The sequence below is a fragment of the Glossina fuscipes genome, unplaced genomic scaffold (assembly GCF_014805625.2).
Source record: "Glossina fuscipes isolate IAEA_lab_2018 unplaced genomic scaffold, Yale_Gfus_2 180, whole genome shotgun sequence".
NCBI lineage: Eukaryota > Metazoa > Arthropoda > Insecta > Diptera > Glossinidae > Glossina > Glossina fuscipes.
Genome location: NW_023998523.1, coordinates 206,432 through 223,511, shown reverse-complemented (window position 1 = coordinate 223,511; position 17,080 = coordinate 206,432). Strand labels below are relative to the sequence as shown.

General features: G+C 32.9%; 5 protein-coding genes across 6 annotated transcripts; 4 read left to right on the top strand and 1 right to left on the bottom strand.

Moving 5' to 3' along the window:
• Positions 1 to 543: 543 nt before the first annotated feature.
• LOC119641827 lies at positions 544 to 2,206 on the top strand. Its single transcript, XM_038040693.1, has 3 exons — positions 544 to 1,279; positions 1,334 to 1,843; positions 1,910 to 2,206. Exons 1-2 carry the CDS (start codon positions 890 to 892, stop codon positions 1,577 to 1,579), a joined length of 636 nt encoding a protein of 211 aa, XP_037896621.1. The 5' UTR covers positions 544 to 889; the 3' UTR covers positions 1,580 to 1,843; positions 1,910 to 2,206.
• A 102-nt stretch (positions 2,207 to 2,308) lies between these two features.
• Positions 2,309 to 6,634, top strand: LOC119641826. Of its 2 annotated transcripts, XM_038040691.1 has the most exons (6): positions 2,309 to 2,672; positions 2,739 to 3,381; positions 3,442 to 3,490; positions 3,633 to 3,713; positions 3,781 to 3,885; positions 6,191 to 6,634. In XM_038040691.1, exons 2-6 carry the CDS (start codon positions 3,242 to 3,244, stop codon positions 6,464 to 6,466), a joined length of 651 nt encoding a protein of 216 aa, XP_037896619.1. In that variant the 5' UTR covers positions 2,309 to 2,672; positions 2,739 to 3,241; the 3' UTR covers positions 6,467 to 6,634. The 2 variants fall into 2 exon arrangements, with proteins under 2 accessions (XP_037896619.1, XP_037896620.1); XM_038040692.1 differs by having other exon boundaries at positions 2,309 to 3,381.
• Positions 6,635 to 6,706: 72 nt separating this feature from the next.
• On the top strand, positions 6,707 to 12,967 carry LOC119641824 (ATPase H(+)-transporting accessory protein 2). Its single transcript, XM_038040688.1, has 4 exons — positions 6,707 to 7,272; positions 10,720 to 11,069; positions 11,672 to 12,049; positions 12,110 to 12,967. The coding sequence occupies exons 1-4, from the start codon at positions 6,771 to 6,773 to the stop codon at positions 12,293 to 12,295; spliced, it is 1,416 nt and encodes a 471-aa protein (XP_037896616.1). The 5' UTR covers positions 6,707 to 6,770; the 3' UTR covers positions 12,296 to 12,967.
• On the bottom strand, positions 7,903 to 9,715 carry LOC119641825. Its single transcript, XM_038040690.1, has 7 exons — positions 9,466 to 9,715; positions 9,161 to 9,403; positions 8,962 to 9,102; positions 8,747 to 8,902; positions 8,367 to 8,678; positions 8,170 to 8,313; positions 7,903 to 8,114 (listed from the first exon to the last, which is right to left on the bottom strand). Exons 1-7 carry the CDS (start codon positions 9,670 to 9,672, stop codon positions 7,977 to 7,979), a joined length of 1,341 nt encoding a protein of 446 aa, XP_037896618.1. The 5' UTR covers positions 9,673 to 9,715; the 3' UTR covers positions 7,903 to 7,976.
• Positions 12,968 to 14,383: 1,416 nt separating the features above from the next.
• LOC119641816 (WD40 repeat-containing protein SMU1) lies at positions 14,384 to 16,322 on the top strand. Its single transcript, XM_038040675.1, has 4 exons — positions 14,384 to 14,409; positions 14,494 to 14,819; positions 15,038 to 16,116; positions 16,185 to 16,322. Exons 1-4 carry the CDS (start codon positions 14,384 to 14,386, stop codon positions 16,281 to 16,283), a joined length of 1,530 nt encoding a protein of 509 aa, XP_037896603.1. The 3' UTR covers positions 16,284 to 16,322.
• The last annotated feature ends 758 nt before the right edge of the window (positions 16,323 to 17,080 follow it).

Below are 17,080 nucleotides of genomic sequence, written 5' to 3'. Positions count from 1 at the left end.
ATATTAATTACAAACCGTAGATTTCCTGCAGCACTAGCAAATCGTTGATAATAATTTGTGAAACTAAATTTATTTATTCACATTTAAGCAAAATTGCAACAGAAACACAAAAAAAAAAAAAAAAAAAACCCAGCATCGATTAGGAATCCAATAAAGGAATTTAGGAAATCAGAAAATGACAAAGTTTAGTGTGAAAATATCTTGAAAAATTAAATTATACTTGAGTCCATTGTCGTCCGATGCGTTTATTCTTTTAACGCAGTGGCATCCTTAAGAGCGGTCAACATCGTTTCAAAAATCCAATCCCTCCGAATGCATTATTAAAATGCCAATCAATTTGCTGCAATTTCTATATGAAATTATTAACAGTAATTACAAATCTATATTTTAATAACTTTACAACTCTTTAAATTCATTTTAAAGTTCGCCGCCGACGAAGAAACAGATTTCGCAAAGTTTTCTTATGTGATGAGGAACAATGGCTATTAGAGAGACTATTAAACTACCGTACAATTGACATTCAATAATTTTTCAATTTTAAAAGTGGTGAACTAATCTAGTGTTAAATAACATACAGAACAAGTTTGTCAAGCCAACTGTAACGTTGAGTTTTTGATGTCTTTCCCCTAACACTGCAAATGAATTCATAAGAATAAAAAATGATGTGATTATCCGGTTACCATATTGTATATAATCAGCTGTGTTAAATATATATTAAACTAAATTCTACAACACTAATAAAAGTAACATTTTTAATACGAATATTCTATGATTTTTTATTCGGATTAAAATAAATTTCATCGATAAAGAAAAAATTCGTATACGAACAATAACACATCAATATAAAGCGACAGTTTAAATTGGAATTTGAAAATAGACTCAACTTGAAATGCCCGACATGAGCAGCAGTGATAATGAATCTAACAAGGAGTTGCCGATTAGAAAGCGCAAAAGTTTAGTATGGAAATATTTCGAGAAATTAAGTCGGGCTCGCGTACGTTGCCGCGTATGCCGTCACGAACAAAACTATCAAGGTAATACCGGTAACATATTGAGACACTTAAAGGCCAAACATCAAATCGACGCTACTCAAAGGGGACAAAGAGATCCTGAGAATTTACAGCGTATGAAACAATTAAATGATTCTGCCAGTCATTTAAATGATATTTCGGCGGCCGTTCCTATTAAGACAGAAAATCCGCCGATGAGTAGTGAGTCTAGAACTCAATTGACTTCTTATTGCGACGAACCCGATATAGATCCGTACGAAGATAATGAGGTGAAAAAATGTTCTTGGCATATCCTATTCCTACATAATTAATATTATTTACAGCCATTGGTTAATTTTATAAATACCGATTTGATAAACACTGAAAGGGACGAACACCATAATGGCAGCCAACCTTCAACGAAGCGTAAAAGTTCGTTGGAAGACGCCCGCATTATCGCTGAAACTGAATACTTTCGAGAGAAAGCGGCCTATTTTCGCATACAAAAGCATTTGTCAGCCTTGCAAGCGAAAAAAGTTAAATTTGAATTGGAACAATTGTATTTAAATTGTAATAAAAGTAATTCGTAGTACAAAGCGTGAAGATGGAGTTATGGTTTTGAGCGATTTGATTAAAATAATGGATCATTGATTTATGTACGGTGGATATTTCTAGGCACATGTAGAAGAAGCTTTGGCTGTTATACGACAATAAAGTAGACAATAAAGTATATTCCCATCTAAGGGCTTCTATGCCCTGTTTGATTGCGTCGGCTTAAAGAGTTGCTTAATGCTCCACTCGCTGTCCACTCGCTTCCCTAGTTGGATAATATTGGCGTATTTGATGTTAAAGCGGTATGAAAAAATACTTTTACTTAAATAAAAATTAAGATTTTATACGAATTATTTCTTTTGCATTAGTCTGAGGAGATTTGTTTTTGGAAGCAACTCATACGATTGATATTATGACCAAAATGTTTTCAGTGGTACAAAATGCAATTGGGAAACCTCCTGAGATACCTCCTGTAACCACCGAGTAAGTGTTATAGGAATTTTCGTTTGTTTTTTCTCTTGTCTTTAATATTATTCCATACAACAATGACACTTTTGATTAAATTTTTAAAAAACTCTTTGAAATTTAAAATTTAAAATTGTGCGTGTATGTGTATGCGTACGTGTACGTGTGTCTTAATGTATGTGGGATTGGTTGTCTCTTCTCTCTACACAAGATTATTAAATTGTAATAATAATATTAATACTAGCAATACAATATATATTAGTTAATGCTTAATCATAAAAGTTATTTAAATGTTTTATTTTATTATATATAACGGACAAAATAACAAACATAGAATTTCATAAACAACGAACATCGTTTGAACTCATTGTAAACATTTCTTACATTTCTTGCTTTTGCGCTGAAACAGTTCAGCGTCCCAAATTTTGTCTAAATATTTCAAAAATTTCGAGCCTTGTACCGCAAGCGATGTAGGGTATAATGAGAGATTGGTCTGTTTTAAGTAATTTGAACGTTGTAACGTTCTGGTTGTGCAAAATGCGAATGGAACCATATACAGAAGATGTATTAACTGTGGGGATTAGAATTTTTATTGCGCATCTTCAAAAATCTTGTACTTATTATGCCATTCGTTACAGAATATTTCTCTTTGTTCCCGTCTGGTTTGTAAGTATTTCAAAATTTTAGCAAAATTCGTTTCCTGTAACATTTCTGTTTTTGTTGCTTATATAGTTGCCATCCATCATTCCCGATATATTTACAATCGATTTTGTCTCTTCGCTGCATCAATAAACAGACAGACACTAAGCTCAGAATCACTTGCCGAACAACTCTAAATACAATAGCGAAATAAGCACTAAAATAAGTAAATAATAATATTGTACACAAAATCTATCCCCTACTCTACTAAAGCCTAAACAAAGAATTCTGTGTTTACGTTGGTTCATTTTTACACATCTCAGCGAACTTTCGGTTGTTGGTTTGTTGAATAACAGAAGAAAAAAAACACAAACCTTTTTATATTTGATTTTCATTGGCTGAATTCCAGAAGAGGAGGAAAAGGAGATCAAGCTAAAGGTGTAAAACATCAATCATAAGGAATCAGTAATTAATAAAAGGCCATCAGTTTCATTGTCAGCAAATCTAATCAATTACTCTAAATAAACAAAACAAAAAAAAAAAAACAAAAAAGTTCGTTGCAAATACAAACAATCACAAAACTCGATTTTTATAAAATGGTCGGCAGAAAAATTGGAAAAGGGTATCAGTTATATGGTTTTACACACTGCATCATTAAGGGGAAACACGTGGCAAAATGTAAGATTTGCGATAAGGAATTGCAAAATACAGCTGAAGCGCGGATGAGAGCTCATTGGTATGTGTAATAAGACTTTTTTGAAAGATGCTTGAGAAACCGTTCTTTACTATTTCTCAGGAGTGCGTGCGCCGTTACTCCAGCGTCAAAGGATATTCATGAGTTAACGGTAATAGTATTTTTAATCAGCACTTTCTGACAATATAACGCGATGGACAGAAAAGCAGGCTATCTGTGCGAATTTCGCATATTATATGAGTTATTAAAAAAATGTCCTAATTTGCACCTTTCTTTCGAAATTACAATTTTAGCATGAGTCTGCGTGCAAACGGCAAATTGGCTGCTCCGGAAGATCAAACTACTTAGACTATGCAAAAAGGGCGAGAACCGATGTGAGTAGAGAAACACCAAAATTATGTAAAGGACGGCAATACCTTTCTTCTGAAATTGTAATTTTAGAACGATCTTATACGTGAAGGTGAAAATGCGTCTATTCGAGATGAAAAGGTGAACATTTTGAACTGCCCCGAAGCGCGAAAAGGACGAGATAATATAGCTCTAAATGTAAGCAGAAATTACTTGTACTATAAGGTATAAACAGGAAGATTTTGAAGCAAGGCCTAATTTCAGAGATATTAGCCAAAGAAACACTGTTAAAATCAGTAGTGGAGTCCATGTCTACCTCTTGGGAAAAAAATTAACTTTCTTGAATTAGAGAATTGATCAGTGATGGCGCAATCTTTTTCGTTATTGTTAGCCAATTCTCATTTACTAATTAGTATAGGTTCGTAATGATCGTTTTCTTTCCGTACATTAGGTAGTTTCCAAAATTTGTTGTGACCTATAGGTAATTTGGACATAAAACAGCTTTACGTATATTGCTTTTATTCGGGATGTGTAAATGTTTTGCTTGATTAAGTTGCTTGATGATGGGATATTTCATATTAAAATTTAGAGCAGAAAACCTCTGACAATTGCTTCGATAAGAATTATTATATGAAACGAAAGGTTTACAAAAGCGGGAAATAGTGAAAAAAATATTTTTTGGGGAATTTCCCGTAATTTCGATAAGGGAGGCTACTATTAAATAAATTGGGTAAAGAAATCCAAAATTTCGCCATGTTGTAGTGTGATATCGTAATTTCATCATCAGCAGGATTCCGTAGATTGTTGTGATAGAACCTTTCAGGCCTTTAATACGGTTACAAGTAAGATATGTAGGAAAGGTATATCTCTTCTGTGAAAACGAAAATACGATACTTTACGAAGTATAAGACGCAACAAGTAAAGGCACAACATTCACAATATTAGAAAGTTAAAAAATCAGTGAATTGTTTACATTTTTCTCGGAGCAACTGCGGAGCGTTATACAGACCACTATAAACTTATTATTAAGCTTGAGCGAGTAACATTTCTATATTCTACATCGCTTGTGGTATTAGGGTATATTAAGTCTATGCAAATGGATTTAAGATAGACTCATCATTAAACTTGACAGATTGTCTTGTATACTTCTGTTCAACCAAATGGGTCGCAATTTTTGAGATGTTTTGATGAAATTTACTACTACTCCGATACTCCGAGCACTTCACATAAACTTTATAAACTCATTTTGAAAAATTGTATGAATACGAATGAAGTGAAGTGTTGTAGGACGTTTAATGATGGCCCATGGCTCGTTATAAGGTTTTTACTTGTTATCATTTGTTCCAAGTTTGAGAATTTGATTGACCATTTCATGAAAGAACAGAGGATGTGGAGCGCAAGGTACTACCATGCTACGGTCGACTTTGATTCTACTTCTTTGAGATTGATGACCAGCGTTGGATTATTTTATAGATAAATACGCATATAAGAAAACAGGCGATTTACAAAATTTAAAACAATATCTCAGAATTTAATATTTTTCAATTGAAAATTAAAAATTAAACGGCCCGGCTTACAAATATTCCACACATGAAAGGTCCGCCTTCAGTGGTATTAAACCCATTTAAAGCTTAACACGACGCTTTCTTTCTCAAGCAAAGAATGATGAACGATAGCAAACTTTGATGGGATCGTTTATAAAATTTTAACAAGCCACACGGGCCCTATACTATGTATTTATTCGCATACTCTACAGCTATTCATTCTCTTTGGTTCGAATATCTCAAGCGAGCATGTTTGTGAATAGCGCGCAGGAATAATTTGAAAAGAATATGCATCAGTCAGTTGTAACTTGTTGTATGTTTTTCTCTATTTTAGGAATTACCCTCATCTTCATCGTCTAAATCGTCTAAAGATAGTAGAAGTGGAAAAACTTATGAAAATGTTATGAAAGCTAAACTAGAATATTTTAAACAAAAAACCAATTATTTGAACAGAGAAATGGATAACATGTTAATTGAAAGAAATGTAATGATATTGAAAATTGAAAAATTAAATAATGAAATTATAAAATTAGAAATGGACCGTGAACACTCCAACGATTCCGTAGGAAGCTAAATTTAACATTGTAACATTGTTTGAGTCGTAATATTGATTACACACTCAAACATGAAAAGTGTTAACGAGATACGAATAAATTAAGAAAATAGTATTTAGTTACTGAAAATTTGAATTAATGAAGAATCGTAGATTTTTCTTAGTTAAGATAAAGGCTTGAGGCATAGTTTTTTTGAAATTTTTTTTTTTTTTTTTTTTGAATTTACATATTAATTTAAAAAACGTAGTTCAAAGTAATTAGAGAAAAGGCCGCAGAATGTACAATAACAACATGATATGTCGCCAGCAGAAACCTTAGACCGGGTAGGTTTGTAATATATAATTGAATATTCGGTTTAAATATTATTTATTTTACGCTGTATTTAAATATCTTACGCTATTTTAGGGTTTGCCGTTTGTAATCAATGCCGCTGCTTACGAAAATGATGAAGATGATGATGACTTATTGTCGAACATTGAAAATGATTCAGGTGTTATAGAAGATGCAGTATTATATTCGGGTAATAATTCGCAATTGCGGCAGGAACTGGAAAATGCGGCAGCCGAGTATTATCACACAAAAGCTTTATGTTACGCAAGACTTGCTGAAAATTCCGAATACAAGAAAACCCTTTTACAATTAGAAATGAGAAAACTGCATTTACAGAGACAACAGAGCTAAAAAAAACTAAAAAGTATTAACATTAAGTCACGGCGTTAAGAATTACTTTTCTTGTTTTCTATATTCAACAAATGAAGTACACTAGTCTGCAGCGTCTTTCTTTTCTTATTGAAAAAAGAAACTTCTGAACCCATATATAAATTTCAAAATAACTGAGAAATAGTTGTCAACAAAATTTCATAGTTTTCATTTAAAAGCGTAAAAGAATCTTTTCTACAATATATTTGTATATTGGAAAAAAAAAAAAAGGAAAAATATATTTTTTAAAAATAATACTAATAAGAGCTCAATAAAGTTGAAAAAAATGTCCAGTTCCCAGCAGCCAATCGATTTTAAGGATATATCCTCCACCACCAGATCGGTAACAGACGAAGATGTCGCATCCATGACTACTCCATCAATAACGGCCCCGCCGTTGACTACACCGTCCATGATACCACCACCATCAACCACTGATCCTACCACTACGTCATCTGTGGTAACGGAGACTGAATCAAATGCTTCTCTGTTCGATAAATCTCAATCGTTGGTCGATATTGCTAATAATACTTTCAAAGAATTGTGCAAAACATTGGAAAATGAGCAAGCGAAACTGTTAGAATTGGAAGAAAGACGTAAGAAATTACACGATGAAATGCAACGCTTAAAGGCCGAGATCGAAGAGGAAAAGCATTTCTACAAACTGAATATAATGGAGTCTGTATCGGAAAATTTGAATTGTCTAAATAAAGGCTTCGATTCCCAAAACGGTCGATCAGTAGCTAATTCTGGACCCGAAATTCTTGATAGTGATGGCGCACAAAGAGGTGAGATAATAACGTATGGTATACGCAGGTATGGCAGGATATGTAACTAGAAAGAAAATACCTCGTTTATCTCAAGGCTTTTAATGGGCCCATTCATTTCACTTACTCACCACCAAAAAAATAGATCGTATTTTTAGTTCCGTTTGCGCGTCTATAGGCTTTGAAGACCCCCCCCCCCCCATATGATCACTTTTGTTCGTTTTTATATGTTGTGCTGAAATTTACATGAGGTCTGCTTGATTTTCCCGATTTTCTTATATGACTTTGTGGTGGTGATTAGGTTTTTAAAATTACTAGCAGAAAAGTATTATTGCTTTGTTCTATTTATTATTGTCCTTCAGATTCCGTGCAAGATTTTCTGATTCGCCAGCGTTCCGAAATGGAACGCATTAATCAAACGCTTGATTTTGAACGATTGGAGACTTGCTATGAAGATGAAGAAGACTTAACCAACACCGCTAGAGGCGGAGGTAGAAATCAATTTGACAGCAAAGCTCAAGTTTTGGAAGGTCATGTACAAAGCGTAACCGATCAATTAAAAAATGTTTTGACTGAATGCATTATTGATCAATGTCTCAACATCGATGTGGATGCACCAAGCAGTGAATTGAATATTGGCGAGTAAATAATGGGGAAAAAAATTATTTCATGATTTCTTATTTTTATTATGTTGTTTTCTTTCAAAATAAATTTGTTTTACATGATCATATTACAGAGACATAACTGAGAAATGGCGGATGTTTAAAAAGTTCACAATACGCATTTTTATACTTAAGCAATTTTGAAGATTTTGAGCAGTTCTCCAAATGCAAATAAAAAGTCTCCAAAAGGTCCGTGATAGCCTTCGAACACACTAAAAAATAATGAATTGCAGGAAAGAAAAACACTTTAACATACCTTCAAGACAGTTTCATTTTCTTTCTGAATTCTAACAACTTCCATCAAAATAATATTAAATTTTTCCATGAACTCGACTAAGTGAGACTCTATAATGCACAGATTTATGGGGAAGATCGTAACGAGATAGCAGTGATGTAATTCCTAAAATAGAAACTATAGGATTAAGAAGACCAATCAAAATATTTTCAACATACATTTAATAATTTTAAAGAGGTGTCTGGAGATTGCTTTAACTTGTGAGATTCCAAAATAAACATTTGCAATATACTTTTAGCCCAGCGGTAACACGTATAACTTGTGTTTTGGGAAAATAACAAACGACAATCTTTTAAACAGTTCACTTTTGTTAGGTCGGTTTTTAATTTTTCCTCGAGTTCTCGATTATTAATGGCAAAGTACACCATTAACCTATTAATAAACGTTGTTAATTGTAAAGAAGTTGAACTATCAGGTGCGAGAGTAACGTTGCGTATAAGCACTTCTAAGAGATCGTCCACCTGACTCCACTAGAAAACAAAACTAATGATTAATTTTAGTATATTTAGATAGAGATTAGGAAAAAAAGGAAATCTACCGTAAAACTATCAATCTCGGAATAAAAATTTAAGCATTTCAATAAACAGTTCCATAACGATTTCACAAAGAGCAAAGAATCCATTATGTAGATGTCTTTTAGTGCAGCATCGTATATAACGCTATGTATATTCGTTTTACGTATGTCATTTGCGTTCTGTAAAAAGGTATACGTTAGTTTAGAATTAATATATAATGATATTTTGAACAACTTACACCTTGATCAAGCATAGTGTGGAAAATTTTTGTACTTAAATATTTGTAGTGTGACTCATGACAAGTTCTTACATTTAAAGCTGCTGCTAAAGAAAAATTTAAGGATAGTTGAGTCATACCAAACGAACCTTGAAAACGATGCTAATAAAACGTCAAGTTGTTATATATTTCTGAAATTAAGAAAAACTCAGCTTTATACTTCTAAATAACGCGTAAAACCGTGGATTGTTCCCAAATTTCTCTTCCATTTGTCTTTGTGTAATTTGTCTTTATAGTAATTAAAAATAATTTCCTCCGCTTTAGCAGACATTCTTATTTCGAAACGATTTAAAAGTCTTTCAACATGTGTTAAGAGCTGCGAATTGCTATCCAAATTGTAAATGGCTTCATAAGAGGACAATCCGGACAATTCACTGAGCAAAATTATTAGTTGACCTTGAATCTGAAATGGTAAGGATCAGTATTAATATATGTTGAAGGTTAAAGGAGAATTTACATGCGTACATCCTGTTTTTCATGATCATTTTCGTTACTAGAAAATAACCATTTCTCTTGTTCATGCATCCAATCGAAAATTACAGGTAGTTGTACAAGTAAGCATTCATGGTAGGATTTGAAACACTCCTTGTTAATGAGTGCAGAATCGAAATTTTCCTTTAATTCTGGTAGTAAGCAGTTTTGTATTAAATCCTTTATGCTTTCGTTAATCATTGTCACATAAGTAAACAAATAAAAGCCGTGCAAATAACAATGTATTTCATTAAAGAAGAAGAAAAATACAACAATGCTGAGGGCAACCTAGTGTAGTTTTTTGGCCCAAACAACTGAATACAATAGCGAAAATTAACTTTCATCTGCTTGATTACACCTCTGTTTTTATTTTATACTTGATATCTCTCCTGTCAAACCAATAAATATATATTAGAAAATATTTTGTCAATTATTGAGTCGTCCCACTAGCTGACTGTTCAAAAGGATTAGATGACCGCACAAACGCACAGAGTTCTGGTTTTGCTGCGGGTTGTATCATGCTTTCTTTGATTGTGAGCAGATCGAATTTGGCAACAAATAAGGCATAGAACAATCGAACAATCCCTGTCAGGATTTTATGCAAGAAGATGAGTACTACATGGAATTTCTGGGTTCGCGTTGGGTATGCTACAAAAGAATACAATACGTTTTTGAAAAGAATGTTCTTATCACTAAACTATATTTGCAAAATTCTGTTTAGTAAGATTTTAAGAGAAGTCGCAGACAATATGTATTACGGTGCAATTTTGTCACTAAGGGCAATTTTGGAATTGATGGAATCCTGTAAATAGCCAATTAAATTAGAAATTCAGGCAAATCTGTAATTCTTTTGCATTTAAATGAAAACGCAAAGTTTTTACATCGTTTGTAACTAAAATAATTGAAGAAACTTGTGACAACATTTTTATTGTGCCATCGTTAATATCGATAAGTATTAGATAAAGCTGTCATCTGTAACCGTTTGTCATATGATCAATTTTTGATAAAAGCAGAAAATTTCAATCCGTGAAAAAAAATTAGAATAGTTTTAAAAAATGCTAGAAAATTTGTTAATTTTTCTGATTTGCATTGCCGCAAGTAAGTATAACTCGATCATAAAAAATCAATATGGTAAAAGAAATGAGAAGAATTGCTTTTGCTGGAACAACAATAATTGATTTGTCATATCGAACCATTAAATACCTGAGAAATTGAGAATAAGTAAAGTTTTTTCACGCACTTTTGCAGCTAACGCGTTCGGTGAATTTGTTATACTAAATAGCCCCAAGTCATTGAATTTTAAGGGCACAGAACCAATTTCTTCTGAGGATTTAGGTGATGTTATATATGCCTCTTTGGGCAATGGATTATCTGGGGACGCTAAATGGCCGTGCTTGAATATTTTGGATCCTTTTAATTTACCAACAAATGTAATAACTATTAGGCTGGATGGAGTAACCAGTAGCAAATTGTCTGGCGAAAAAACTTACCAATTAGAAGGTCACAGAGTTGAGGATTCACTAAATGCTGTCGCTGACCAGTTGGAGGCTGATAATGAATCAGTTTGTGTTATGAATTTCGAAAACTTTGAAGAGGCGGTAAGTATTCAAATTTTTTAATTTCACTTAAATTTTGACTTAAAGATGAAAAAAAGGAGTTTTAAATCTCTTTGAAGCCGGAAGATAAAAGGCATATTTTTATATCGAATGAATGAACAAGCTCTAAATACTTGTTCACAGAAATTCATGATAAAGAGTTTATCTTTGGAAAGAGCTGATATAAAGCGCGATCATTCTTCATTATCTCATACCTCAAGAGGAGAGTTTTTTACAAACGTTAAGGCTTAAGTATCAGTTATTCCTTCTTTGGATAGACCGTTAGCTTTTTCGTAGAGTGAAAAGCGTTTGTAGAGAGGAAAGGCTTGATACCCAAATAATATGCAGTTCAATGACTGATGAACAGGTTTTGTTTTTATATATTAGAGATTATTTCGACAGTGGACTTAGTGTCAGTTATGAGAGCTTACGAATAGCATGTCCAATAGCCATACTGTTTGTTATAAGTTCCGCGAAGCTAGAAGAAAGCTTGCCAGACAATTGGAATTTTCTCGAAAAGTCCCCATTTTAAGTGTAAAACCCTTGTGTTTTTAAAGAGCGCTGATTTTTTTAAAAATAACTATATTTTCTCTACATCTTTTTAGATAGAAAATTTCAATGCTCTCCTCGGCAATGTTGAAGTTAAGTCAGTTTCATCTATATACTTAAAGCCGGAGCTTCATATCGGCGACAAGCAATATTTATCAAGTATTGCTTATATTAATGCTATGGCAGATAATATGAATACACTTTTGAACAAGTGCAAATTGCTGTCTATAAGCCTTTCTGTGGATTCGATTGCAAAAGGACATGGTGAGAAATCAGTAGCTACGATTGAGGCTTTAGATATGTTTGCCACTGTGGCTAAAAACGTTAACAATGCTGCTGAAAAATGTAGTAATAAAGGAACTCTAGTTTTGGGTATTGTTAAGAAAACTGACAACACGAGAGCCAAACGTCAGGCTACGACAGAAGAAGACAAGGTTTGTGTACACTCCTAGTTCCATCAAATATAAATTAATTTTTCTTTTTAATTATTTCAGAATAAATATAATTTAGCCGAGTATTATAGCGAAGATTATCCAGTTATATTTAATATAATCCTATGGCTTATGGTTACATTTGGCTTTTCTTTACTGGCTATTTGTTATGCAATCGGCTCTATGGATCCGGGTCGCGATTCAATCATCTATCGCATGACCTCCACCAGAATGAAAAAAGATAATTAAATATTAAAAAAATGTAAAGAAGTAACTGTAATATTATTATAGATAATCAATAACAACATTAACACTGTTAACAGTTAAAATCGCGATAGTTTCTAAAGTATTATTTGAAGTTTGTGTAAGTGCGTTACTATATTTTATTAAAAATTTTTAATGTTAATTCTTAGTTAAATTGATAAAAATCTACTATTCGTTTATTCGTTTACTTCCACAACTTGCTAATTATTAAAATTTAGTAGTTAAATTTTGTTTAAATAGCGACAAAGTTTCGTCTATTAAATTTTCTCCAAGGAAGTTTTTAACAATATAATTATGTTGTAGTCCATATCTGGACATACAAATTAAAACAATGCCAATATATTTCTTCAGAAAGAGGCATGCATGCCATTTAAATTTTCCCCTAAATAGTGTTATGAAACAAGTTCATATTCCAGCAACAAATAATATCATTTCAGTCTCTTATGTACTTCTTAGTAGTCTTTTACAACATTAAGCTGACATATTGACAGAAAATGGCACGTCAATAAAAACTTTTCCCTGGGCTGGATGTGACTTTAATTTAATGTAAATTATGAAAATTTGTTTATAAATGAAGTTTTTTCCCTTTTATATGTATCAAATTGGTTTTGTGTATCTTTTAATAAATACTGTTGATGTTTTTCTTAATGTAAAAAAGTGAAACTTATTTATGACGGGGTCAGTAGAAGGTTAAAGCCAAGGTAGGTGTCTCAAGATGTTTTTAAAGCAAGCTTATTGACCTTCAGTACCTTATTCCTTTGAGTTTTCATAAAAATTAGACTTTAATGTCACCATACAAGTGCCATTCTCCGGATCGATAAAGTTTTCTCAGCCAAGGATCGCCTATGTTTTTCCATTTTTTGCTATACGAAACCTCAGGCTGCGCTTAACCATTTGCAAAAAACCGCATCTAAATCAACGCTTCCGTTCCTGAGTTATAAACGAAAAAAGCATATGTGGACGCACACCCAACGCGAACAAAATTTTACCTAAAATTCTTCATATAAACCAAAATGAATTACCAGGCCAACAGAATCGATCGAGAAAGCAAATTTTGTCTTGTATTTTTGTTGTTGTTTCATTAAAAATATTTCAAATATTTGACACACCCGCTCTAACCGTAATTCCATTGTCAGCCATTTTCACATGAGTTTTGTTATTGCAATAACTCAGCAATGCTTTGATTAAGGTTGTATGTGCATTTTCACAGAGATGTATCAACACAATCTTTAGTTTTCTATTTAGTCTCGTACGAGTAAAGTTGTGTGTGAGTTTACACAAAGCTAAAACCACAAAACGTTTAGTTTTTACTGAGTACAGACGTATACAATACGCAGAAGGGCTTAAGATAGGCCCAGGTTTTATTATACGGATCGATTCAAAATCATAATCTGAATTGGTCTAACCCTGTCTGTCCTTCTGATAACTATACACGTAAATTTGTGTTTAACCTACAGGTCGCAATTTTATGAGTTTTTCGATGAAATTTGGCAGAGTGACGTATGTTGTATGTTATTTTAAACCCTTCTGCATGTTACATTCGACTGCATTAACTTAATAAACCCGAAAATTCCATTTCTTTTTTATATATATATATTTTTTAACTTTTCAAATCACAATTTTATCATTCATTCCACATATTAATATTAGTTTTTAATTCAATCATAATAATATTGAAAATACCGCTTTACCTACTCTATTGTTCAGAAAACATCTCTGGCGTATAAATGAACCATATGATTGAACTTAAAAACACAACACCACTGCAGCAATCTTTTGCCAAAGCTACTCTGCCAGAATAAATTTAATTGAAATCTATGCCGGCTATGGGATACCCTGGCAATGCAAAAAGTAAATTATTCGTTAATGTAATCCATGCTATATAAAATAAAGAAACAAATAAACAAAAATTTTGTTTTTTTCGGCGTTGAGGGCAAGGCATTACATATTTTAAGAAGGAACTGCATAATCATTTTAACAACTAGCTCCATCTAATCTTAAGAGAATTTAAAAAGGAAGAAGTGTATGAAGAAATCTTTCCATTGCAAGTAAATAAGACATTCATTTAATAACATGTCTATTGAGATAGAATCAGCTGAGTAAGTTTTACTAAAGAAAAATTAAATTAATGCATTCGTATTCCCGATGTATTTATGTTTATTTATGATTATTGATGCTTCCAGTGTTATTCGTTTAATACAACAATACCTCAAGGAGTCTAATTTATATAAGAGCTTGCAAAGTTTACAAGAGGAAACTGGCGTATCTTTAAATACCGTAGACAGCGTTGATGGCTTTGTTCAGGATATAACAAATGGCCATTGGGATACGGTTTTAAAAGTAACGCAATCGCTTAAATTGCCGGATAAAAAATTATTAAATTTATATGAACAAATTGTATTGGAATTGATTGAATTGCGGGAATTAGGTGCTGCGCGTTCGTTATTAAGGCAAACCGATCCAATGATTATGCTGAAGCAACACGAACCCGAACGGTACATACATTTGGGTAAGAACTAAAGCATGGTCGCAGGTTAAAAGGCATTTTTAAAGAGAATGGTTCAAGTACTTGAGTTAGAGCCGAAGTATGGTCATAGGTTAAAAAATGTTTTTCAGGAGTATGAGATAATAGAAATTGACAGTCGAGCGTAAGAGCTTTTGATAAAAAGATATACGAAAAGTTTCTTTTTTATCTCCTTCGATTCTATTGATTTTATTCTTTCTTAGAAAATATGCTGCAGCGGGCTTATTTCGATCCTCGTGAAGCTTATCCAGAAGGTAGTAGCAAGGATAAACGACGTGCAATCATTGCTCAAGAGTTGAGTGGTGAAGTTCACGTGGTACCGTCTTCTCGCCTTTTGGCTTTATTGGGTCAAGCATTGAAATGGCAACAACATCAGGGCTTATTACCACCTGGCACCACAATAGATTTATTCCGCGGCAAAGCGGCGATGAAAGATCAAGAAGAAGAAATGTATCCTACACAAATGTATCGTCAAATTAAATTCGGACAAAAATCGCATGTTGAATGTGCCCAATTTTCGCCTGATGGACAATATCTGATAACGGGCAGCGTTGATGGCTTTTTGGAAGTGTGGAATTTTACAACAGGAAAGATTAGAAAAGATTTAAAATATCAGGCGCAGGATCAATTTATGATGATGGAGCAGGCGGTTTTGGCTTTATCATTTTCGAGAGATTCCGAAATGGTGGCATCTGGCTCCCAGGATGGCCAAATAAAAGTGTGGCGTATTATAACTGGGCAATGTTTAAGAAAATTCGAAAAAGCTCACACAAAAGGCATAACATGTTTGCAATTTTCACGTGACAATAGTCAAATATTAAGCGCTTCCTTCGATTATACCTTACATCTGCATGGTTTAAAGTCGGGTAAAATGTTAAAAGAATTCAAAGGTCATACGTCTTTTGTGAATGAGGCTACTTTTACACCCGATGGTCACAGCATATTAAGCGCTTCATCGGACGGCACTGTGAAAATATGGTCCTTAAAGACTACGGAATGCTTATCTACCTATAAGCCTCTCGGTAATGAATTGGCTGTCAATACTGTGCTGATATTGCCGAAAAATCCCGATCATTATATAGTCTGCAATCGTTCAAATACTGTCGTCATAATGAATATGGCCGGTCAAATTGTAAGATCATTCTCATCGGGTAAAAGAGAAGGTGGTGCATTTATATCAGCAACTTTATCACCACGTGGTGAATTCATTTACTGCGCCGGTGAGGATCAAGTATTGTATTGTTTTTCCGTTTCATCAGGAAAATTGGAAAGAACTTTAAATGTAAGATCAATAATATTTATTGATGTGTTTTATTTTTGCTACGTCGTAATATAATTGCTATAATTTAGGTTCATGAGAAAGACGTCATTGGCTTGACTCATCATCCACATCAAAATTTATTAGCAACGTATGGTGAAGATGGCCTATTAAAACTATGGAAACCATAAATTTAGATTTAAATTTTTACGTTTTTTTTAATATAATCATATAATATCGTATCGTATAATATTCAAAAATTTCTATAAAAAAAAAAAACATTTTTGCAGTAATGAATCAATTTGATTTAATTTTCATTCGTTTGACTTTCCATTTACGAAATGTAAAATCATTTGCATACGATTGACGTTAGTAAGTTTCCCATTGTCAATCATAGCATCAGTACGTATGTGTACGTATGTACGTACGTACGCAGTAATAGTAGTACATCTATTCATTGATAGACAACGGGCATATAACTTTCAATAATCTTTACAAATTGATTTTAATTAAAAATTATGCAAAACATGGCGGTAACCAAAAAGAGAGAGAGAAAAAAAAAAAAGAAAAAGGAAATACTGAAAATAATGAAAAAAAAACCGAATGAATGAAAACTACAAGAAAAAGAAATTAAATTTACAATGAATCTTACATATCCCCTACGAGTAGAGTATACCAAAATTATAAGCTTTTCTCAAGCAGTTTGCCAATTATCAGCAGCATCTCTGTAGGAATCATATTTATGTTGCAGTTTTAAAAGCTTTTCGCAAATTCATTTAAGAAAGGTTAGACACTGCCATGCTGTTAGTAAGGCTTTGAAATTTTTTTCTTTTTTTTATTCCGAGTTTGTTCAGGAGAGAGAATCGGGCCGATAGTCGTGAATTGAAGAAAATGTTTGGAAAATTTCAACATTCGATCATAAGCAATGCAAGTCGCGCAAGGATCTGAATACTTCGGATATACAATTATATTGAATTTATTATTTTTT